This window comes from Sander lucioperca, chromosome 6 (assembly GCF_008315115.2).
Source record: "Sander lucioperca isolate FBNREF2018 chromosome 6, SLUC_FBN_1.2, whole genome shotgun sequence".
Taxonomy (NCBI): Eukaryota; Metazoa; Chordata; class Actinopteri; order Perciformes; family Percidae; genus Sander; species Sander lucioperca.
In genome coordinates this window covers 8,064,023-8,090,332 of record NC_050178.1, presented here as the reverse complement: position 1 = coordinate 8,090,332, position 26,310 = coordinate 8,064,023, and the positions used below count along the sequence as shown (strand labels likewise).

Sequence of the window (26,310 nt, the reverse complement as noted above, 5' to 3'; positions counted from 1 at the left end):
AGGCTGGTCCACTCACAACTGAAATCATGTCTGCCCGCTGCAATGGATCCGTACCAATTTGCCTACAGACGCAACAGCCAGCTTGGCATCAGCAACTCACTCTGCAACTGGATTATGAACTTCCTTACTGACAGACCTCAGGGTGTTAAATTAGGAGGTCTCTCCTCCTCCACTATCACCCTGAACACTGGCGTACCGCAGGGCTGTGTGTTGAGCCCTCTGCTCTACTCCCTCTTCACCCACGACTGCGCCCCTGTTTATGGCTCCAATGCCATAATCAAGTTCGCAGATGACACCACAGTGGTGGGCCTGATCAGAGAAGAGGATGAAACAGCATACAGGGATGAGGTTCAGCACCTAGCTATGTGGTGTAAAAACAATAACCTGGCACTCAACACCCCGAAGACCAAGGAGATCATCGTGGACTTCAGAAGAACCAAGAGCGAGGCACACCCCCCCCTCCACATCAGCGGTGCTGAGGTGGAACGTGTGTCTAGCTTTAAGTTCCTTGGGGTCCACATCACAGAAAATCTTTCTTGGTCTCTCATCTCCTCTAGTCTGGTGAAGAAGACGCATCAGCGCCTTCACTTTATACGGACCCTTAAGAAAGCACACCTATGTCCTAGAATTCTATCAGACTTCTACCGCTGTACCATTGAGAGCATACTCACAAACTGCATCTGCATGGTACGGCAACTGCAACGCTGCCGATCGCAAGGCACTACAAAGAGTAGTGAAATTTGCCCAAAGGACTATTGGCTCCCAACTCGCCTCCATCCACAACACATATCATAAACGCTGTACAAACAAAACCATTGTCAAGGATGCCACCCACCCAAACCATGGTCTTTTCACCCTACTTCCATCTGGCAGGCGATACAGGAGCCTGCACTCCGCACCAGCAGGCTCAGGTACAGCTTCTTTCCAGAGGCTGTAATGGCGTTTTTCCATTACATGGTACCTGCTCGACTCGCCTCGACTCTACTCACCTCGCCTCGGCACACTGTGCGTCCGTTTTCCATTGCAGATTTTAGTACCGCCTCAGCGTGGCTGGTCGTATGCCGGCTCGATGCACACACCAGCGCACAAGTATAAACATCAGGCCACTTGAGCTTGTTTTTTACAGTTCTGCGGAGGCTCCACGCAGAGCTTTCGCTGTAGCCTATGTAATATGTGGCCTGATGTATACATTTGTCAGCTGGTGTGTGCGTCGAGCCAGCATGTGTGTGTGTATGTAGGATACAGCGAAAGCTCTGCCTGGACTGGAGCCTCCGCAGAACTTAAACAAGCGGCGCCGCAGTAAACTGCCGTGACCTAACACAGAACGTGGAAGGTGTGTTGTTGTTGCCACAGCCAGAAGACACATTTTGTTTCAGAAGAAGCTGGAGGCAGCAACAAAAAACACAGCTGGCTAAACTGTTTAAAAATAGCGGGTTTGTTCAGGACACCGCGTCTGTCGCTTTCACGTCACCTTTTCGGCTCGCCTCGGCTCGCTTGGAACCTCGACTGAGGTACCTGTTAGCAGGTACCAGGTACTTTTTTTCGTAATGGAAAACCAAAAAAGGCGAGTGGAGTCGAGGCAAGTCGAGCAGGTACCGTGTAATGGAAAAGCGCCATTACACTGCTGAACAAAACTTCACCTCCTGTCTAGCACTTGCACTTTAGCTGTTTACTTGTTTACCTGTTTACTTTTTACTAGTGCTGTCAGTTAAACACGTTATTAACGACGTTAATGCAAACCCATTTTAACGGTTTCAATTTTTTTTAATCACAAGATTAACGTTCTTTTTGGCCTAGCAAACTTTGTAGTTTTTTCACATGCTGTTGCAACAACTAGTAACGTTAGAAAACTTCGACACCACACCGGATCTAGCTAGACCGGGAACAAAACAACAGGCACGCTGCACACACTTGTTTGGGCTTGCGAGCCGGCCAAAGAGTAGTACATTCTTATATACTGTCTATGGTACATACCTGCAAACTAGTCGCTTCTCGGCGAAAATCGTCGTTTTGAATGGGGTCTGAGAACCAGTGCTAATACAGCACCGGTGCCTCAACGACCGTTATCTACCGGACCGAATAGCAACGCGGATTTCGATGCCTTATTAAGGTGCAACTTAAATGCCTGCGCTTTTCTCTGATGCTCCGAAAACAGACGTTAGAGGGAACTGAAACATCGCCGCACGGGACGCTAGTCAACACTACACTTAGCAGCAGGTAACGTTGGCAGAATAACAATAAGCTGTTTGGCATTGGCAGAGAAGATTTGGCAAATTTTTCATGGGCGCAACCCACATACTCAGCGCTGCTGCTCATCCCACAAATGCATGTTCCTTACAAATGGGGCACCATTTGAAAGGGAACTAACCAGGCTTTCCAATGGTATAAGACTTATTGCCAAAAAGCCTTGTTACCACAGAGAAATAATCTACCAAACACAAATTTCCTTACTTTTTGTGCTAAGTTTATACATAAATCTTTCGGTTCAGGCACCGTTTTAAAAGTATCGTTGTATCATGTTGTTTAAGAGCATTAAAATGGGAAAAAATAATGGGACAAAAAGAAATGGGACATTTAGAATAGATACAATGTGCGATTATTTGAGAGTTAACTATGACATAATGCGATTATTCGCAATTAAATATTTTAATCGTTTGACAGCACTACTTTTTACTTCTGCACTGTTTAGCTGTTTACATTTACTGCATGTTTACCTGTTTACATTTACTCCTGCACCATTTCATCAATGCCCTTATGGGCAGGTTCTGGAATATAAAAAAATTAATATATTGTGCAGTGTTGGTAGTGCAAGGGCATTGATGAAACTGTGCAGGAGTAAATGTAAACAGTGCAGTAAATGTAAACGTGAAGTAAATATAAACAGGTAAACAGTGCAGAAGTAAAAAGTAGTGCTGTCATTAAAATATGTAATCGCGATATATATATATATATATATATATATATATATATATATATATATATATATATATATATATATATATATATATATTATTTATTTATTTAGAATGTCTATTATACTCTCTGTACTTAACCCTCTATACTCCTTATCTGTCAATGTAGACATGTAATCTGGAAAACCTGTATTTATCTAACTATACACTGTTGTACATAATGAATCTCTATCGTCTACATAACTGCACAGAATACTGTACTCACCTGCACTTTGGTATTTAATGCTTCTTTTGCACTTCTGTTTGGATGTCAACTGCATTTCATTGGCTCTGTACCTGTACTCTGCTAAATGACAATAAAGTTGAATCTAATCTAATCTAATAATTTAAGAATATATAAGCCTCTTGACAGTTCTGAAGAACCAAATGAATGATGTTAAAAGAAAAAACCTAAACCAACCACGACTAATCACTGAATTGGCAAACATTTCTCACCACCTCATCAGCGCATACTTCCTTGTGACAAGGATCATTAAAGAACCCAACTGAACTTTTTTATTTATTAGGCACTTTAAAAACAACACAGGTGATTCAAAGTGCTCGAATGCGCCGAGGTAAAGCACAAAAGAAAGAACAAAAAAAACAGAATACACTGGAAAGTTAAAGAAGATGCTTTTGTTGGGTGCAGACTTGTTGCTGTCTGTGGTTAGTTACAGGTGAGTGTGGACAAAAACAGTAGCAGAGCAAGTAGCAGAGCAAGAGTTTTCCGAATTAAGTCACATGTCATCGGTATGCAAGTGTACCTGCTATATTCATTTTGTCAAAGAAAACATCCCAAAAAATATCCTGTGATTATTAGTGTTACAGGCGTTCCAATGTAGGTCTTTTAATTCAGAATCTAGGTGGTAAATCACACAAAATGTCATCAGGGAGGCTGAATTTGACCACTTCCCTAGAAGTACAGTAGTCTTACCCTGTGCATTGTTCCATTGCCAGCTTCAGGAAGTGGTAGCGATAGATGGCTGGTTTCTCTGGGTAACGTTTGAGGTTGTAATGGACCGGCCTGCCAGAGAAACAGAAATAAACTAGACACCATCTTCGGCAGAGACTTCCGGCACCCTTGATCGGACCACATCCATCTTCCAACTGGGCTTTCATTTTTAACTCAACTACACACCTGTAAAGTTTAATGATATCTTGCAGGGTTGTGATGCTATCGTGGTGACTAAATCTGGCTGCAGACAGAGAGACAGACAGACACCAAGCAAAGTACTCAAAACTGCTTCTGTGGAATTTCTCGCTATATCCCGCTGTATGCTTATTTGCCTTCTTGTGGAGAGTATAATGACAAGATCAAAACTTTATATATGTCTGTTAAATGTGCAGCTACTGTACTGCCAACAGCCAGTGAGTTCAGGAAGTATTAGCAAATATTTTTCTTGTCGTATACTTCTGGATCTCACACTTTCCCATATGCCTTTTAATTGTGTTCCCTCTGTCATTGATGACTGGCAGTATGAATGTGTATATATGTTTCAGGGGGACTATAGACATTGAATTGCCCTTCGGGGATAAATAAAGCTATCTGTATCGCTTTTACTTCTCGGTGTTTGCACAGATTAAACAAATTAGATTTAATATGTGTCAGTGAGCTTTGCAGGTGCTGGTGGATGGTTTTTGTTACCTTGGACAAAGCCAAGCACGCTTTTTCCAGTCTTTATGATAAGTTTAGCTAACTGTCTCCTCGCTATAGCTGTATATTTAACGGACAGGTATGAAAGCGGGATCATCTAACTCTAATAAAATATAATATATAATAAAAATATGCGAGTCATGGTGTCTCTTTGAAGTCTCATGACATTCTTTGACTAAAAATGTCCCTTTTAGTGCCGATACAGACTCTTTTATTCAACACCCTGACCGTTTTCTATCCCCTCCTTTGAGAAAGAAAGATTTCATCCAGCCCTGAGAATGCCTTCCTTTTTTAAATGTAATGCAATTTTAGTGAAAGACAAAAAAGAAAAACATGGATTAAGGCGGCGTAACAAACAGTGAATGAACACCAGCTGTGTTGGGTGCCTTACCTTGTTGGGTGTGTGTCCACGGGCCCGGCGAGGGGGTTTCCACGACCTCTCCTTGGTGATGCTGTTGACGTAGTAGTATCTCCCTGTGGGCAGGTCAGAGTACTGCTCCCACAGGTCAATGACCCGAAGAGGCTGCTGACCAGGGGCAGGGTTAGGGGGCTCTGTGAGCGACAGACGTTTCTCTGGCTGCACTTCAGTGTATAGAGGGGAGTCCTTCCAGGACAGCTGGGACATATATGACTCTGCTGGGACCTTGCAGGCAGAAAGAGTAAAGAGGGAAAGGAGATAGAAAGAGAGGCAGAGGTGCATTTGTGTAAATTGTGCATTTGTTTGAGACTATTTTCAGCTGCGGATAAATACACATTTGGTGCACTAATGAGTACTTACAGCAGCAGGATAGTGTATGTGTTACTGACTAGAAATAAACTTCAGTTCTGCATGTTCATCGTAATGAAGGAACATGTCACCTGGTTCACCCTGTGGCTGTGCCTTTTGACAGAAATTTGTCAAAAATTGTTGTTTATGGCACAGAGGAAAATGCTATATAAGAAATAAAATTAATATCACCAGCATGATCTTTAAATTACCTGTAGTGTATGTATGTTGTTCCGTTTGTGTATTAGTACGGGATGTTACTATAAGGCTCTGTGTGTGTATGTGTAACTTAACAGGGGTTCTTCTTTATCCAAATCAAGTCCTAAGGATACTGTAGATATTATAAATAAGCTATTATGTAATAGCAGTCAAATAAGCTTGACCATATATATATATATATATATATATATATATATATATATATATATATATATATATATATATATATATATATATATATATATATATATATATATATATATCTCAACAAAAACCTAATCTCAGTGTGTAAAGAAGAGACAGAAACAACAAAGAGAAACAAATAAATCCCGTCAGGGATTCATCGTCAGACTTTGGATTAAGACTTAAAGAAAGGCATGTGCTTACCCAGATTGAGAGGACTAATGCAGCAGCTACAAGAGAGGACATCTACAAATCCAATCAAATTAATTGAAAATATATATGTGTGGAAGATCATCTTTCCACGAAATATAGCTGAGACAAATATAACTGATTGACTGGCTAGCTGGTTGATCCCTGTTACATAACACATAGTTGTTTCAGACTGAGGGAACATGGTGTGTATTGATGCATGTATGTGTATGTATTGTATTTTACTCCAGGGGGCAGCACTGGGTCTTGAGCTTTCTGTCTCACAGTTTTCTACGGTTTCCCTCAGCGGTTAGATCAAAACCAAGTGTTTCTCAACAGAGTCGAATGGGCAAATGGCATATTAAAAATATGATATGCAAAGCACTTTTACATTCAGTCTGTATCACCTGTATGGTAAAGAAATTGTGAACTTTTATCAACTTTTATACATGTCATGGCCAAAAGTATGTGGACACCCCAGTCCACGTCATGGTATGGGTTTAAGGTTCTTTGCTCCAATTAGGGGGAAATCTAAATGTTACAGCAAACAATGTTTAGTGGCAACAGTTTGGTAAATGCCATTTCCTTTTCAACATGACATTGCCCCTGTACACAAACTGAGGTTTAACTGACCTACACAGAGTCTGGACAACACCATGCAACACCTTCAGGATAAATCGGAGTGGGAGCCAGGCTTTATCGCCCAAAATCAGTGTCCGACCTCACTACTGCTAAAAGATGGCAAATCCCTGCAGCCAGGTTCCACAAATTTGTGGAAAACCTTATCAGAGGCAATTGTAGCAGCATATTAGTGCCCATTGTTTTGGTATTAGGTGACCATTACTCATGGGCATAATGCTCAGGTGTCTACATACAATTGGCCATGTAGTGTACTGACAAATTAAGGCAAAAGTGCCATAAAAACAACCTTTAAAAAAAGGTCAGTCAATCAGTCAGTATTATCTCTTCAAATCCAAATTGGAGTTTGCTCCTTGTAGGACTAAGATTAAATCTCATTGAAATTCATCATCAGTGTGGCAGCACTTTAAAAAATGGCTGACAAAAATGAATAGTGAGATAGTTTTTTGAATGAAAAACAGTGGCAGCAATTATCCTGCTAACTGGTATTAAAGGCGAACAAAAAAGGGAGAGAGAGAGAGAGCGAGAGAGAGAGAATAAAGATGAAAAAAGAGCACTGTCATTTCCACTGAGATTACAGCTATCCAAAGTCAGAAGTCTCTGGTCTGTGACATGCACGGTTCAGTGGAAGCAAAACTCGGCTGTGGGAGCTTCCCTCAGCTGAAAGACAGATAACCTTCAGTATTTCTCTCAACAACAATTCCTTGTGTAATACCCTCTGATGTAATACAGGGAAGCTCCGACGTCACCACAATGCTAACTTGATTGCTGCTCTAGGAGGATTATTGAGGTCAAGTACAGACGTAAATCAAAGACAACCTCTGCTATCAGTCTTCTGGTGGGATCTCACAAGGTTTTTATTTAATCAGTTTTTCAGTAGTTGTAGAATTATTTGTTTCCACCTGAAAACACTTCTCAGATTGAATGAAGATGAAAAGTATCTCAAAACCTTTTTTTGTTTCTTAAGTTATACCCTGCACAGTCACAAGGCTAAAAACTACCAGCTGGTTTATTGGTTTTGGTGTTATGACCTGTTAATCCATCAGATTAGAGATTTTGCCAATGAAAGGAAGTCAAAATGAATCTAATCCCACACTTTCCTAAACACCAGAAACATCTAATAGAGTTTTTGTTCTGTTCTTCATACTAATTAGGATCAGAGGAGTAACAGTTAAATATACTGTTGATACAGTGGTTTGGCCTTTTTTCATTTTCCGATGAGTAACTGCTGGATGTCAGATGAAAATATCCATCCCCTTAAACATGTAAAACTGCGATAACTGTTGGTAGGTTTGACTGAGGTTGTCAGTTACAGTATTTGGTGACAGAGTGTAGCGCACGTTCATCCCAAAAACCTTTATAAGTGCTGGATTAATCTGTTTAGTAGCTTTGATCCTTTTTTTGTACTTGCTTGCTGTAAACTAATTTCAGATGGACCTTCTGTACAAAAATGTGAAATAGAGCTCAGTTTGTGCTTTGTTCCAAGAGGAGAAAAGCACAAGATATGTTGCAGAACAAGATAGGGAAAATAACACGTTTTATTACGATAAGACATTACATTGATTCTTTGGACAACGATACAATTTCTTTTTAAAATATAAAGTGGGGATTTTGAAATAAAGGCCAATCTTAAAGTGCTCATATTATGCTCATTTTCAAGTTCATAATTGTATTTAGAGGTTGTACCAGAATAGGTTTACAGGGTTTAATTTTCAAAAAACATCATATTTTTGTTGTACTGCACATTGCTGCAGCTCCTCTTTTCACCCTGTGTGTTGAGCTCTCTGTTTTAGCTACCGAGTGAGGCATCACACTTCTATTCCATCTTTGTTGGGAGTCGAACATGCTCAGTACCTAGGTAAGGACATAGCTAATCAGGAGCTGAGTATGAGGGCGTGCCACGCTAGCAGCTAGGCAATTATAACATGTGTCACAAAGTGACACGCGTTTGTTACGGAAGTAAAGGCTGGACTACAATAGAGCTGTTTGGAGCAGTTTGTGAACAGTGTTTTCTGTTGGAGATGTTAACTCACTTTGGGGTGGACTTTGGGCTTTTCCACTTTGGAAACCTATAACATGCACAAAAAGATATATAACACATTAAAGGAAAGGGAAAAAGCCAAAAAGCACAATATGAGCACTTTAAAGATAACGATATATATCGATATTTTCACTTTGTATCGATAATATTGGATATTTGAGGATTGAATCGATATATCAATCCAGATCAATGTATCGTTACACAAGATATCTCAATGAGATTAAAATATATATATTTTTTAACTTTGCTGTTATAACTAAAATCAGAAACAGTTTTATTGAATAAATTAAATAAACACTTGACATGACTACTACCGACTGCTTGACAAGAATGTGTATATGGATAAAACACCACTGGGCCAAAGGTTTACTCAAACACTAAACCTATTTTGGTTTATTATGTATGGAAACTGGTATTTGTCAACTTAGGTGTTATTCTCATATTTTTGTCCAATATAACTATTGGTCACTGTGACTTATAACTTTTACTCACCACATTTTTTGTAAAGATTTGGGAAACATGAATTTCAGCTTTCCAAAATACATACATTTTACATAAATAATCTAAAACACCAGCTGAAGTTAACAAAGACAGTAGTCCATATGGAATCAAATTGGACAAATATAATGAGAATAACACCCAGGGTTACAAATACATTGCAGTAATTCCCCTTTACACTCCAGTGTGGCTTTGCTGTGTGAACTAGATGTTTGAGTAACATCTGTTGGAGGTTTGTAGGCATTGCCTCTTCGTACCTGCAGGTGGTTCTTCTTGCAGGAGGCTCCCACCATGTCCCACTGGCTACAAGACTTCTTGGGCATCCTGTGGTTAACACGGCTGCTGAAGCCGCCGCCCACCTCATCATACAGGTTCTCCATCAGGTTTTCAGGCAGGTTGCTGGAGCTCTGGCTCCGAGTGATCATGGGGACCACCCTGGGGTTAGGTGGTGCAGTTAGTGGTGCCGTGGAAGCTGTGGGGGACCCAGGGACCATGAGGTGTCCTGACGGGGAGGTGGGAGAGTTGGGGGTAAAGGTGAAACCAGACCAGAGGGGCAGGGTGGGGAAGTGGCCTCCACCTGTACCAGTTTTGTTGTCCAGCCCCTGAAAGGCACTGTTGGAGTTGAGGTTTTCCATGGAGCGGCACATGGGTTTGTTCACTGAGAAAGGAAGGTAAAATCAAATCATTAAGGAACATATTTTCCTTCTACACTCAAGAGAAACATCAACACACAAGTTAGTGTTATTTATTTTACTCTTATAATAAAGAATTCAACTGAAAAACACACTCTTCCTCTTACACTTTACCTTGATGCTGTTCACTATAGGTTGTCTCTTTTGGGCTGGGAGAGAGTGACACCCTTGGCAGTATCCTGCGGTTGGAGTTCAGCGAGGCAGACCCGACCAGGCGCTGTGGCGAGGGCATTGGTGCAATGGGCACCTCTGTCACATACGTGGCAGGAACATACAATGGCTTTGTTTTACTGGCAGCCCCAATCCTCCGCACCTGTCAAAGAACAAACAGATGCTTTTGCTATTTTCTCCCACATAAATCCACTTAGTTCAACAGAGCGTCAACCAACACAGCTGAGGCCTGAACGCTTTGTGTAAATGTATTATGCTACAATTCCTGTGACATCGAACAGATGCAATGACAAAAACCCATAACTTACATAGTTTTTTTTCACACAGGACTTTAAGGTCTCAGTGTCTCGTTTTCTAATGCGTTTATTTGTGGTGATTTTATGATTTAAACTATGACATGATGGATATTTGTCAACTATCAGAGATTTTGGATAGAGTGTAATTACACACATCACAAGGCCATTGGAAAACAGCATGGAAGAAAAGAGTAACAATAATTTTGACCTGACAAAGACCTGATTGTAATCCAAATGTAAATAATTTCTCAATTTGAATTATGGTATAAAATCAAATGTTTGATAAAAAAAATTTATCCATATATTCTAACCCTATTTGGGGTGTTTCTTCATTATTATGAACATAGACACTGCAGTTTATCTTAAGTCAATCACACAGTAGGCTACTACAGAGAATGCAAAAATTTAGAACACACACTGAAAGGACACGCATTACTATCGCTACAGTCTAGGGCTGCATGATATGAGGAAAATATCTAATTGCGATTATTTTGACTGATACTGCCTTTGCGATTTGATTCATATTGGAGGAAATTATAATTTTTGTCTCATTATTCTCATTTTGCTTGAAAAATATTAAAATGAAAAAGATTAAACTGTGATTTTTGCGAGGATCTGTACCCATTTTTTTTACTACGTAAATACTCGCAAGAGCACTAAATCCACGGCTGAAAATAGCCCACAACAAATGCACTATTTACTCCTGTTTGAGTAACATTTGATTAAAAACTACAGTGCCCAGCTATTTTGGAACTTATTTAGCTTTTTGTAAAAATGAAAGTGTATGTTGGTGATTAGTTTTTAAAGATTTACGTTTTCAGTAAGAACAAATGGGCTTGGGGCTGAAAGCCACAAACAGGGTAGGTATGTCGGAAAGTATTGAGAGATGAATCACATTGTTGGTTTTGGTCTTTTCATGGGGTTTGTTGACAATAACAAAAATGTTGAATATTGTCAGCATTGTTCTTTATTCCAAATTCAAACTTTGAAACCTCCCTTCAGAAACCTAGCAGTCCAACGCAGTAGATGCTATGTCCGGGTTTTTCTAAATCTTTGGTTCCACCGAAACAAGACAAACTATAGATGAACTTTTTTCTCACCTGCCACCAGTCAGTGTTGGTCTTTTTCAGGAGAATAAACCGTTCGCCCTCCCTGATGCAAACCTGCCGTCCATCCGCTCCGCGGTAGTTGTAGTCATACTGGGCCTCAAGGACCACTGTGCCGCTGGGGACCCCACACACCGTCATGCTTCTGGGGGTCACACCAGGCGCTGCAGCAGGCTGCTGGTGCCCCACAGAACGCAGCCAAGTCCCAGATAGCATAGCTTTCCACACAGTCCTGTTTAGCAAGCTTTTCTGGAAGCGTGCTGATGGTTGATACTGGTGATACTGGTTGGGTTAGTACAGGGCAGGTGAGACTGGAGCCAGGCCAGAGCCATGCTCTAAAAACAGCAAAAATGGACAGAGAGGTACAGAGAAAGAGTGACTGTTAATTAGACAAAACAAGACATTTGGAGACATTAAATTGTGTTGGGCAGCTTTCACTATTTTCTGGCATTATAAACCAAACAATTTCAAGCTCATTCACTGTCTGGTGAAAAGTTAGATGAGAAGATTGAAACCACTCCCAAACAGCTAGCCTGGTTCTGTCCTCTATTGCTCAATAATTAACATGTGTCTGTTTAATCTGCACAAAAAACTAAGTGTAAAACTCCTTGGAGTTCCTGCTGGTTTCCCAGCATCTGATCAGAGCAGCCACAGTCAGCTAAACTAAGCTAAGCTAAGCCAGATATGAAAGTAGTATTTAGCTTCTCATCCAACGCTAACTCTCTAACAGAAAGCCAATAAATGCTTTAAACAATTAATCATTTTTAGTTGCAGCTCTATTTGCAAATAACAATAAAAAAATCAACCCTGTTTGTGGAAAGCTGTAAAGCTGTAAGGACTGTGTTATAACTATATAATGACTGACTCATTTGTACCAGGCTCTAAAAGCAATACTGTAAGCAAGAGTCCTTTCAAAATATACATCTGAGACTAAAATACTCTAATGTGACGGAAGTAGGGCTGCAACAATTCTTTTCATTATTAATTAATCTCTTAATTTTTTTTTATCAATTGATTTATTATTTAGTCTATGAATTAAAACTCAAAATACATTACATTGTTAATAATATCAAAAAAGCAGCAAATCCTCAAATTTAAGATATTGGAATGCGTGAATCTGGTATTTTTGCTTGATATACAACTCTTAAGTTTATGCAGACTGAATAATAGGTTAAGTGATTAACGTCTTAAAAATAGACAGAAGTAACTGACTGCTATTGCCAATATTTGCAAATGAATAAACACTTTTTTTCCACTTCTAATTTTAATGTACTTGACAGACATGAGGATAAAATGTCACTGCAGATATATGCACACCACCACTTTCTATTTCTTTCATCCTGGTAGAACTAGGAGACACGTGTGTGTGAATAACTCATGCGTTTGGAGGATGTAAGGAGCGCAGTATACCTAAAATAGCATATGTCTCTGTCTCTCCACCTGAGCCAGCATCCCCAAGCTAAACCCCTGCTCTACCCAGCCAAGACCCGCTTACGTAAGAACACATCTAACTTTCTGCCAGACACATCGCCACACACACACACACCCCCACCCCGGGTGACAAGAGGAGGGGCAGCAAACAAGAGAGATCCCAGAAAATTAATAGAGACAATGCATGTTTATTGGTTTATTACTAAGAGGGGGGCAGAGAGGAATTACGAATTGTAGATAGAAAAGACGAACTAAAGAAGAATAGTCTGAATGCCTGTGGTATATACCAAGTGCAAACAGAGCAGATAGTTAGGACGACCAGATGGAAAAATGAACAAAATAGAGAAACTGAGACATGGAGGAATGGATGAAGCTGGATAGTGCTGTGAGCCATGTGAAGCTGATGGAAGGGAGAGCAGGGTTAGCTGGCTGAACCTTGATAATCCCACTGTTATTAAAGCACAGGAATGAATCTATGACCCCCACCGCTACAGAGAATTACAGTGAAATCCCTCAATACCAGCATATGGGCTGAAGCACTGCCTGGCTAGCTACTAGCTAACACTGGCACAGGGGAGCATTTCCAAGGCACTTCATCAAAATGTAATGAAACACAATAAATACCGCTTCACATTGGGAATATGTAAATACGGTAGACTAGACTGACATCTGCTGAGGTCTCTTCACCACATAACACAAGTGGATACGGTTGTGAGGTAGCTGCAACACATAAATGAATACATGTGTACATCAAACATTTGGCACATCCACAAGTCTGTTTGTGTATTTGTCAAAAAAATGTAAATATGTATGTACTGTATTTATATTATACAAACAACCGTGAAAAAAACAAACAAACAAAAAAACAACCATGCCCCATAATCAATGAGAGAATCATGGGCAAAGAAGAGTATTTATTGTAATTTGTTAAGAAGTCAGATTGTATGTAATGTGATTATAATAATATATGTGAAGCTTGTGATCGCTTGATTTAAAGTGAGACTGTTTATTTTGTTGAGTAAAGGTAGTAGGATAACTGTTTTACTAATAGAGAAGAGTCAAAAAGCTCAGTTATGCAGCAATATCTAATTAAGGTTTGCTAACATTAGCCACCATACACTTCTGGTCATACCAGACAAAGTGAGGCTGTAGAATCAAAACATTTGATGTGTAAGAAGCAGAATGTGTTATTTCTTTTTTCAAAAGTGACAAGTCTCGCTATTAGGCACCAATGTCACAACTGCAAATTTTTTTCTTAATGGACAAGTGAGCCTGATGAAGCATATGCATATGTTGTGTTGCTGGATCTTACACCTGCAAAAAAAGTAAATAAATGAAGAACTTTTAAGTTGGTCCACAGCTGAGTCTTCTGGTGTGCAGAAAGCCTCTTCTTCATTTTTGGAAATGCCCCTCCTCACTGTCTTCACTTGCCTTTTTTGTGACATGTTGACACAGGACTGATTATATCGTTGTATATGTTTGGTGCTTTGAGGTGTATATAACATGTACTTGTGTATGTCAGACACTAAATGTAAAGGAAGGAAACGGAATAAACTGCAGCTGTCTATGTTTGTAATATTGTACTTTTCTTTAATTTATTCACGTGTTTTTCTGTTTATGTGAAATGGAGAATGCTTGTGATGCAAGAGAAATTTAAAAGGGTAATCTGATTTAAATAAATGCCACTGAGACTTTGTTCTAGAGAAATTGAAAAAACAAAGTGCCCAAATGTTTTTATATTGATTAGCTGAATTTTAATTATAATGTTGGTGCTTCTGGTGCTCAAAAAACATCTAAAAACTACAGTTGAACTCAGGAGGGACAGAGGCAAAAGTCAGAGGTACAAGGCGAGCAAGCAAACAGGAAACTGCACAGACACATCAAAGTTCAACCACAGTTTGGGTCATATCCTCTCTATCTTGCCATTTGTTTTTCTGACGAGAAACATCTCAGGCAGTTTAGTTACAGCCTATAAGTGTTAAATGCATAAGTGATGCTGAGTTGCCCTGTTGTCTGACTGCTGTGCAGCTCTGTGAGTAGAAATAATTACTAGTAAGCTGAGCCTTGAAGCAGAGAGTAGTAGTTGTTTTTGGCTTCACAATCCTGTTGTATGGCTTCAGTAATGTGTAATTCACTATTTAGATGTGCAGGAAAGAATTACATCAAAGCCTGGGATTAAAGAAAGGACAAAACAGCACACAGCAGTGCCAATTCATACAACCTGTCCATGATTTTTATCATGAGTTCTTCTCCCCGCACAGACAGGAAGAGCACTTCTGATATCGCTTGCACACCTGTTTTTCTTTTCCTGTCTCTATTCATTGCTCAAAACACAGAACCAATGAATGATAACAAGCTACTGTGGGGGTTTATCTAACTTTATCTAACCTAATATTTGTCGAGTTAGGGCTGAAGTTAGACACATTTGCTGGGTATCCTCAATTTATTCACCAGCACAGGAACACATGTCCTACACAGGCACAGGAGCCTTTATTGTGTCATGTGCAAATTAGGCTGTTAAAGCAGGGTTAAAGTCCCTGGTTGTATTATTCAGATTTCAGGTGCTTCAACGATGCTCCTAAAGAGCAATGCTGCTTGCTGAAGGGAGACAGGATACTGTAAGTCAGAAATGGTGTAGTCCTTTCTCATTCCATGACTCAAGATTTTATTTATTGTTCTTGTGTCTGACTCATAACCTAAATGGCTATTTGACTAAAGACGGATAAAAATGCTGGCATCATTTTACCACAAATAGCAAAACCCGTATTCATCAACAGTGAGGATGAAAAAAAAATGAAAGAACAAATTTTAACTGAAACAAATTAGGATTAGGAAAAATGAGGTCAGACTGTGTTTCCATTTGGAGGTCAGATGGCAGTGGAGAGGGCACTGGCATCATACACCCAAACATACAGAGAGGCCCATATGGTGTCAGGGACAGACACAGGCACCCCGCCATGGCTGGGGAGAGGCAATGATCATTTGTGCCAGGGGCTGAGGGCACAGGCTTATGAAATAAGAGCAAAAAAAGACTGAGGAGAAAAACGTGGAGAGAGAGAGAGAGAGAGAGAGAGAGAGAGAGACTCATGTAATGTGTCTGTCTGCCTTTGCTTGAGTTATTTCACTCCAACTCAGACTGTGTGTGCATGCAAGTCAGACTGAGCTGAAAAAATGGAGACAATTTGTGCATGCATGCATGAGAGAGAGAGAGAGAGAGAGAGAGAGAGAGAGAGAGAGAGAGAGAGAGAGAGAGAGAGAGAGAGACACACACACAGAGATACTCACCATGGTCCTGAAGTGAGAGAGTTTCTAGTCACAAGGTCACCAGCTCAATCCGCAGTCAAATCCATGCATGCAACCCCATTGATAAACCTTAAAAACAAAACCATTGGAAAATCAACTTCTCTCAAGCCTAATATAAAGAGTATTTGCTGCCTGACCTGACAAAGATTAGAACACACACACACACACACAGCAAAATGATCCTGCTTCCACTCATTGAACTCCTGCTAACCCTACCTTCCCCCATTTAGCCAGCATTTTGCTTGAGAGATAAAAATGGAGAGATTGACAGAGAGAGCTGGCTATTACTCGTTTATGCAAATAAACCATGTTTAAACTTCAGAAAGAGGAACATATGAGCAAGAGTGAGAAACAGAGCGAGAGAGGTCCTGTGTGCCGACCAAACAAAAGCAAGCAGTTCATTGATTGAGCTGTCAATCCATACACAGAGCTGGCTGGTCAACAGTGCCACTGAAATCACAGATACACCACACAGTTAGCACATCCACCAAATGGATGGTAGCAGTGGAGCAGAGCACATTATGTTTACCTACATCATCCCAGCATTTGTTTATGGGGGGGGAGGGGGGGGGTTATTGACTAAGTTTTAATATAAAATGTTTCACCTTCCAGATAGAATGGTCAGTAACAAAGGATGGGATGCACCAACATTATACATTTTCAGTCAAATCTACAATCCTGAAAGGCCACTAGATTAAATAATTTAGGGATTATAGGCCCTCCTGGTGGTTTTGCATGTTTTAGTCAACTATTATCCAAACCATACATACATTTTTAGATTTACTTTCCAACGGGCAGTCATGGCTTTCTGCTGTTCCTACATTAGTTCCTAAAATCCAGTTAAAGCTCACAGTGTAGGATGTTCTCACAGTGAACATAAAAGTTCCCCTCCAGACATGTTTTATATATATGAAAATATCTGCTTTTGAATAATAATTTGGTTGTAAACACACACACACAAAATGTTTGATTACCCTGTTAAAAATTCTTCAAATTACATGTTTTCCTTCTCCGTCATTAAAAATGTTGTTCATTGTTCATTTCAAAAGTTTAACCGAACAAGATGTCTCCGACTTCACAGAATAATCAATTTTCAGTGTTTGTGTGCTGAAAGTTTCAAGGTTGCACAGAGAAACTTTTAAATGTTTCCCCTTCAGCAGATGAACTCTTGGCACTGCAGCTGGATTCTAGAGATATCATGACATCACGTGATAATCCATTTTATGAGGCTTCAAGTAATGTGTTTGTGTCCGAACCAATCAGTCACCAATCAGCGTACTGTGAGGAACCTACTGGCAGCTACGAGCATGTTTAATGTGTGTGTGACGACCGTGACTGTTCTTCAATACAACTATGACAGACGAGATAGACAGATGGTTCATCCAATCACCTGCTAGGTATTTTTTTGAAGGTGCATTATCATCACATTGTGCCACAGTTCCGAGCAACCTTATTTGTTGGCAAGTTCAAGGACACGTTGAGATCTGAGGAAGGTATAAAAATCATATGGTGTTACTAATATGTATTTTATGGGCTAAGGCATGCATGCAAAAAAACCTTAAGAAAATTTTATCATGACACCCTTGAAAATACCCCGAGACTGGAGGACACTCAGAGAGTGGCAATGAATGCAAAAGACCATCTCATAAATTATATTGTTGGGGAATGAGACAAGCAGATTATGTTTTGAAAGCCTTTACAAAGCTAGCTAAGGACAAAGAGCACCTGTGATGATGCCAGAAAAAGACAGTACCACAAGCTTTATTAATAAAATGAGAAAGAAGCTGCAATGTTCCCCTGCAGCTCGATATTATTCTTGAAAAGCAATGCCATAACTACTCCAAATAGCTCATGCCCTCAACTCAAAGACAAGTCACTGAATGACAAGTTTAGCTCCCACAGAGATTGCAGGGCCTATCAAACTTCACCACACAGCAGCACAGAGTGGAGTGAAAAGTGTCGGTTGAAAGTTTGGTGGCATATCATATCCATATTCATTCCATACGTTTGAAGTGGAAAGAGGGCAACTTTATTAATCATGGCTACATGGTCTTCAAAGGGAGATGAGACATGGGGAAGAGGAGTATAGAGTGAATGAGGAACTTCAAAGGGCTTTTGCGTGCACTCCCACATCCGTATACACATAGCAAACACACACACACACACGTACGTAGACAGTACTGTATTTACATATGAATGTCTATAACCAAAGGGTTCACAGGAAAATGAGAGAGAAGAGAAGTTGCTCCACATGATACACACTGTTCAGTAATTTTAATCACCACAAAATAAGTGCAACACTTAAAGCTAACAGGACTGCTGATTTAATATCTGTGTCAGCCAAACAGCTGCTGTGAGTTCTTTACAGTGGCATGAGCCATGCTGTCTGTGCATGATCTCTATTGATTCACATGCAAACAAGCATTGTCTGTTTTGAGCCCCCACTTTAAGTCAGGTAAGGATGTGTGAGGTAAAGCATTGCATATGTGTCCACATCGCACAATATGTGTAAAAGGAGTTGTAACACAGCAGTATATCTTGGATTAAGCACAGAAGTGCCTTGAAACTTTCCTAAAAATCAATGCTAAACCAAACCATGAGTTATAAGACTAAACTACACCTGAAATAGATTAAATGATCACAAAGTGACATTTTGATGACTCAAGACATTATATAGCTTATATAGCCCCCCCAAAGCCTTTGCTCAGAAGGCTTTACGATACAACACGCTCTACCCTTAGATCCTCAATTCAGACAACAAAGAACTAAAATAAAGACATAACACATTTCTGTTATTAACTTATTAACTATTTTAAATGTTCAGTCCACTCTGAGCCTGATAAGCAGTTCTGAGGACAGCCATGTGAAGGAGCATTCACTTTGTCTATGGATGTACAGTTATAACTACTAGTGCTGATGTCTCTCTCTCTCCATATAAGACACATGCCTCAAGCCAAAACAGCCTTTCATCCTCCCAAAGCCATGCATTATTGATGATTAGACCAGAGAGAGTCACTGAAACACACACTGCTTTTCCAAGTGTGCCTGTGTGAATGTGTGTATGAATGTGTTTATCTGTGTTTGTGTGTGTGTGTGTGTGTGTGTGTGTGTGTGTGTGTGTGTGTGTCTAAACAGGTAGGCTGGATTCCTTCAGTGATTAGCTGTGTAAATTGTCATAGAGCCAATCAAAAAGCAGATGACAGTAAAGCAGCCATTGGCTCATGCTCTCTACTATCATCATGACAACAACCTCTGTGACCAACTACCATCTCCAGCGTCTCCAGTAGTGTGCTATTAGTTTCTTGTTGCACATAACAACATTTCATATGTGTGATGCCATCATTTCAAACGTTTGCTGACGCAACACTTGTGTTTACAATTAACCCTGCAGCCCGCATCGACACATAGCAAACTTCTTCAGCGAATGCACTTGTAAAATATTCAAGTTTTCATTTCCCCAATTTGAATAAAAACAACAACCAGACAGACCAGTGTTTGCCAGTTAGGCAAAGCAGTCCAGGATTGCTCAAGGGGCATTTTAAACTCCTGAAATAATTCAAGCATTACAGTTTTAATTAGCTTATGCATTTTATAGAAAAAAATGGAAGGTGAAAAATGTGCTGCTATTAAATGCCTAGTTCAAGAAAAATAAGCTTATTTCAGCAAGAGAAATAAGCTTGTGGAAAATGCTTCTTATTTTAATAAGCAGCTTTTATTACATATGAGGAAATACCGCATAAAATATGTCACCTAATGATTTTACTTTTGAAATAGTAGTGAGGTATAAATCTATAAATTGCTTTCCAAGATGATCTTCATGAATATATTTAATATTACAGCACAGGAATTTAGGCTGCAATTAACAAGTATTTTAGTTCTATACATTAATCCATCAATTACTTTTTCAAATAGCTGATTAATCGTTTAGAAAAAAAATCATTATGATTTCACAGTCCAAATTGCTTGTTTTGACAAATAATGGTGTTAAAACTAAAGATATTCAATTTACAATCCTATAAACACATAAAAGCAGCAAATATTGAGAAGTTGGAGTCGATGAGTGTTTGGCATTTGCTTGAAAAATTACTTAAAACATTTAGTGATTTTCACACTTTTTCGCAGATTGTTACATTTCACAATCAACTTATCATTTCAGCACTAATAGGAATGATTCATTAATTCAAGATTTTGTCCTGCCTTACTCAAAAAAGAACTGAAACATACAACTATTTTAAGACTGAATATACAACAAAAGTTGCCAAGATATGGATTTTGCAGTGCATTGATCTGCAGCAGTCAAGCATACACAAATATTTGTTATTCTATGTGATATAAACCAAAATAAAAAAATTATGTTTTATTTACATTTAAGGTGAGGTTTGACCAACATGTTGACCAAAAAGTTGTTGCTAATAGCCATATATCAAGTATCAATGAATGGCATACAAACAAGCTATGCCTCTTTCAACATTTTCCCACAATATTCTTCAATTGAAGAAAATAAAAAGTCACACTGACAGAAGTTAAGACGTTTCTTCTGGAGAATAAAAAAAATAAAGCTTCAGTCTCTGACTGGTCTGGTGGGTAGTTGCTGAGCCTGTGGGAATGTGCGGTACGTTGATGTTTCTAATGAAGAGCGCTGAGCTGCATTGATCCACCGGGGATGAGAGTGAGCTGTCAAAAGCTATCAGGCAAGTCAAAGACCCACTTTCAGCCCTGTGCAGCTGAAGTGAGCACAATACTGTTGGGGCACAAGGAAGAGCGCTAAACCTCCCAGTGCAAACACTATACAGAAGAGGCACACACAGGCACAGCTTTAATGCCTTCACAGGGTGAAATGGGTAATTTGTTCAATAAGGGACATTACACAAATAACAATAAGGGGTTTGGATGTATCAGATATTGGAGGAGAGTTTACCCATTGTGCCTTCACGTCTATTAATTCAAGTATTTGGTGCAATTGTTTTTCTGAGAACAACTTTGCTTCCATTTTTTCTTAAATTCACTGGACGTGCTGTTGATTATTTTCATTATTTATTATTCTGCTTAATATTTTCTTGATTATTGGATTAATTGGACCAAGAGAGACAAAAGTAGCGTCTTCAAAATGTCTTGATTCGTCTGACAAAAAGGCCAAAACCCCAAAATATCTTACAATGATATAGGCTATGATAAAGAAAAGCAGCAAATCCTCCCATTTGAGAAGCTGAAACCCAAGAATGTGTAGCATTTCTTTTTACTGATTTTGCTTAACAAATTGGTGAAATGATTAATCGATTATCAAAATATTTGCCACCTACTTTTCTGTCGATCGACTAGTAATTGACTAATTGTTTCAGCTCTGATGCAAGCTTAACCTAAGCTATGTGAAACAGTGTGGCCGGTTATCAAATGTGGTATTTTAGGTCTGTGTGACAATAATATTTAGCGTCTTCTTGATTTCTGGGGTGATGTTTATAGTGCTGTACCTTTAAATTGTACAAGCTAGTGAAAGCACTAATCATTGCACAGATGCTAAAAGTAAATGCAGGATTAAACTGGATTAAAACAGAGCACAGATGTCAGTGTAGGTGGAAATAGTATACTGTACAGTAGTTGTGACATGGTAAGATGCTTTCATATTGACAATACAGTATATTGAGTAAAAAGGGGACCAGGTTTAGGCACTAAAATCTGCAGCATCCAAAATGACCACAAAGTTAAATCACCACCTTTCTAAAACAGTTTCACCAAAAACTGAACATTATAAACTTCATGAACTGACATGAACTAGACTGCATTAGTTTCAGCTAGGTGTACTGAATAAACTGACAACTGAGTGTACATACTGATATTTTTGATATATTATAAATGAAAGTGAATATATTTAATACCATACTCTTTATATAATAGGTCTGAGGCTGCTCCTTGTATGCTAGTATGCCACACGACAACTTTGGGCCATGAGAATTATTTTGGGACATATATATGGGGTCATAGGGTAGAAAAGGTTGAGAAACACTAGTGAGACTGGATTTCATTGACAGAAAGTTTAAATAACGACACGTTAATCACAACCACAGTACCTTCAACAGACCAATGCGATCTGAAGAGACAAACCAGTACATGGATACCAAAAAAACAAACATCCATCTGTCATATTTGAGAATTTAGATCTATTTTGAAGGACCTTACATCACAAAACTGCATGTACAGTGGAGACACAATTGGGTTGTGTCTGTCGCCTGGTCTGTACAGTACAAAGCAGATAAGTCACATGAGGTTTTGATGCACATTCTGATCTGCTACTGTGTCATTGTGCTCCACAGCTGATAGCATGCATGCAAGCAGATACACATCTCACACCAGACAGACCACAAACTTGCTCAAATATCCCAAAGCAGCAGTATAATCTGACTAGTAACATGCCAGGATGTAATAGGCTTCAGTCTCTCAATCTGTCTTTCACACTGCATCCACAAGAGTCTGTGAAGCACACTAGCAATTACTGTGAACTTGGAACCCTCCTGCTAATACTGCACATGGTACAGGGCACTTTTAATCAGCAAAAGTTGCAACTGGAGAATAATCTTCCAAGCCTGTGTCGTCACAGGCTGGCGAAAAGGGGAGCAAATATCCTGCTTTGCATGGATTTAAGATAGATTATGAAACAGCAAAAATGCAATGCATCAAACTGTTCTCATCACACCCTGTGGTTAACCCGTCCATGCACTTTCTGAGAAGCATGTAAGGGCTAAAGCCTGCTCGCAGTGGTATGCAAATATTTCTGCATGACAGGAGGTCTGTCATATATAGTGTTGAGAGATTAGCAATTCTTACCATTGTGACATTTAAGGGACCGTTTGTTATTTATGGAATGGACCACCGGAGGAAAATAGGGGAAGGTCATGTCTTTTTATTCTTTGTTGAGGGGAGGGTCATCCAATTATTTTTAGTCTAGGGGGGAGGGTCACCCAACTTTTGTATTCATGAGGACAGCAACATTTCAAAGTGGCTTGTCTGGTTCATATTTATCCATGTAGCTCCATGTAGCTCTCTCAGTTTCGGCCCCTATCGCTAGCAGATGGGTCCCTCCCTATTTAGTCAGTCAGACAATTTGAACTGTAGCTTTAGAGACCGTGGGATTTCCCAAACTGAATAAATCCCGCTTGCACATATAAACACAAAACTGCTTTGCTAGCTCCATCATGTTGTAACTAAGACATCTGATGAAAAAATAATTGTATTCATTGGCATGATTGCCGTACTGTTTAGTTCAAAAACATCCAAAACACCTTAGGAAAACATAACGGACCAGACGCAAGCTTTGATTTTGAAAAAATCAAATCTTGCGGACTGCACCAAGCCGGGAGGGCATGAGATGGGAGGTCTCCAGGCTGCAGCCATACCCGACTCAAATATCCTTTCGGTCCCGGTGATATTATATATATATATATATATATATATATGTGTATATGTATATATATATATATATATATATATATATATATATATATATATATATATATATATATATATATATCTCTATTGTAGTATATATATATATATATATATATATAAACGACAGCCTCTTCAAGGCATTTGAGAAGGAAGGAGTGGTAGCATGCAAGCTCCCAAATTCACGCTCGTCTGAGAAATGGAGTTTTGGATAATGTTCAGCTTTGGCAGCTTTACCTATATGCTAAAATATACAATGACTGAGGAAGCCTAGTGACGAGTCCATAGCAACCAGTGTTGAATTACCCAGTGTGCTTTGCTGAATGGTCTCAATGTTTTATTGTTTTATTTCATGTGAATACTAGTTTACTAGATGAGTAACTTAGTATTTGAAGTAATGCAGTAATGCAGGAAGTGTGCATTTAGTTTCCATGCTTATTGTGTTTCCACAACAATGTTAGTGAGTAAATCTACTGAAATGGCCACCACACCATAACAGAGGAGTGTGATGCGTAAGAAGAGATTGCAGAGGTTTAGTCAAATATGTTGTGGCTGTTAAAAAAAACAACAATGTCCATCTGTATGTCTTTGCCAGGCGCAAACCAGTGCAGAAGCCATCAATGAATTGTTGGGGAGGATCATCCCTTTTTTCCATATCATTTTGGAGGGTCATCCAAAATGTATTGCTGGTGAAGGGAGGGTCAGGTCTATTTTGACTAAAGGTCCCAAAACTCCTCCGGTGGCCTCTGAAATAAATAACGAACAGTCCCTAATGACTGGGAATGGAGATGACAAAAATGAGGTTATGGAGGCAGGCAGCACCATTGTAGTGATGAAATACGTGAGAATACATCCTCCAAGGACTTACATATACATAAAAATATCATATCAATAATCAAGGAAAGTGCATTAGATGCCAAACAATTGTGTATATATATGGGGAGGGGCTGAACAGGAAACTCTAAAACGTTTTTCCAAAAGAAACTGCTGGACGTTAAAGTGCTCATATTATGCTTTTTGGCTTTTCCCCTTTCCTTTATTGTGTTATATATATTTTTGTGCACGTTATAGGTTTCCAAGGTGAAAAAGCTCAAAATCCACCCCAGAGGGACTTACCATCTCCAACAGAAAACACTGTTCACAAACTACTCCCAGGACGAACGCTCATCACTTTGTAACACACGTTATAATGCTCGCCTAGCTGCTAGCGTGGCACGCCCTCATGCTCTGCTTCTGACTGGCTTGTAGTGCTGACCTAGGTACTGAGCATGTGCGACTCCCAACAAAGATGGAATAGAAGTGTGATGCCTCACTCGGTAGCTTAAACAGAGAGCTCAACACACAGGGTGAAAAGAGGAGCTGTGGCAATGTGCAGTACAACAAAAATATGATTTTTTTGAAAATTCAACCATGTAAACCTATTCTGGTACAACCTCTAAATACAATTATGAACTTGAAAATGAGTACAATATGAGTACTTTAAAGTGTTTTAAGTGCACGTTGGGCCTGTAAGTGTTGTGACCCGTGGCTCTCGTGCAGTGCCTCAGTTGAGTAAACAGTTGTGACAGTAAAGGCTACATGTGGTTTGACACCATGATGTGGAAAATAACTTGTTTTGGAGAAAGTAGGCCTGCTATTTAGTGCTATTGCTGTATGACCTATTTGTGGAGGCAAGACCTATGTTGCTAAGTAGAGTTGCAGCGCTGGTTTACAACTTTTTGCACAAACCTTACAATAGATGGAAGCATTAGTGCAATTGTATCCACTGAATCTAGGATTAAATCATCTTTAACATAATTCACCTCAAACAATGTTTATAAACAATGCGCAAACAACTTCCATATACATATGTACATAATGGTGATAATTACGTAAAAAGATCATTAAAGCCATGCGTCGTTACAATCGTATTACTGATAGAGTTACTTCTGAATGAGTGATTAGTTTGAGTAAAAATAAATGATTTCTTTCATGTAGTTAGATGTGGCACGTGATAAAATAGTGTGATTTAACAACGTGACAAGTGTTTACTTAAATTAATTTACATCATATCAGTGTATTTGTCTAATGAATACTTTTGAAATCCAAAACTATAGTTTAGCTATATAGTTGCACTAATACCACAGTAGAATAAAATACCGATGGTGAGTTGGCAACAGAAGCGCTGCATCTTGCAGGAAACATTTCCTACAGTGATGTGATATTTCCCAGCAGAAAACATGTTGTCCGACCAAACAATTCAGCAGAAATCTCATCTTTGCATTTGAGGGACACATCACTCACCTTGCAGCGACGTGTTGACAGCTCAATTGAGTTTTTGGAGTGAACTGCAGAGACAGCAAGAGTTGCGCCTTTTCTCGTGGGAGGAATAAAATCATTGATAACTTCACATTATTTTGGTAAACGGAAGCACAGAGAAACACTCCGCCGACCACTTTAGCAAATTACAGTCATTGTCAATAAGTTGTCCGGTGCAGCCCATGATAGAACATCCTCCTCCTGACGCTTTAAGCGGATAAAAAAATAGCTTTCGCTGGGTGGGTATGGTGTTTTAGATTGGCTACAAGCGCGCGATATGATTGTACAAATAACCAATAAGATCACAGAGGGGTCTGTGGTGCGCACATTTAATTACAGAGCGTCGCCCGGTATATAATGCACACCACAAGAGACAAATCCCGCCCGGCGGCTCTACGGTGGAAACAAAAACAAGCAGATCTCATTCATGTTGAAG

At 39.4% G+C, this 26,310-nt stretch overlaps 1 protein-coding gene across 7 annotated transcripts in view; it reads right to left on the bottom strand.

Moving 5' to 3' along the window:
• arhgap9 (Rho GTPase activating protein 9) overlaps positions 1 to 26,175 on the bottom strand; it is a 52,066-nt gene extending 25,891 nt beyond the window's left edge. The window contains exons 1-7 of one of the 7 annotated variants that reach the window (XM_036002590.1): positions 25,860 to 26,175; positions 16,122 to 16,208; positions 11,400 to 11,740; positions 9,947 to 10,145; positions 9,398 to 9,798; positions 4,997 to 5,248; positions 3,886 to 3,975 (exon numbers count right to left, since the gene is read on the bottom strand). In XM_036002590.1, coding sequence (XP_035858483.1) covers positions 3,886 to 3,975; positions 4,997 to 5,248; positions 9,398 to 9,798; positions 9,947 to 10,145; positions 11,400 to 11,621 — 1,164 coding nt within the window. In that variant the 5' untranslated portion in view covers positions 11,622 to 11,740; positions 16,122 to 16,208; positions 25,860 to 26,175. The remainder of the gene's footprint in view (positions 1 to 3,885; positions 3,976 to 4,996; positions 5,249 to 9,397; positions 9,799 to 9,946; positions 10,146 to 11,399; positions 11,741 to 16,121; positions 16,209 to 25,859) is intronic. The other 6 variants (XM_036002591.1, XM_031301724.2, XM_036002592.1 and 3 more) reach the window with 6 other exon arrangements.
• Positions 26,176 to 26,310: the final 135 nt, after the last annotated feature.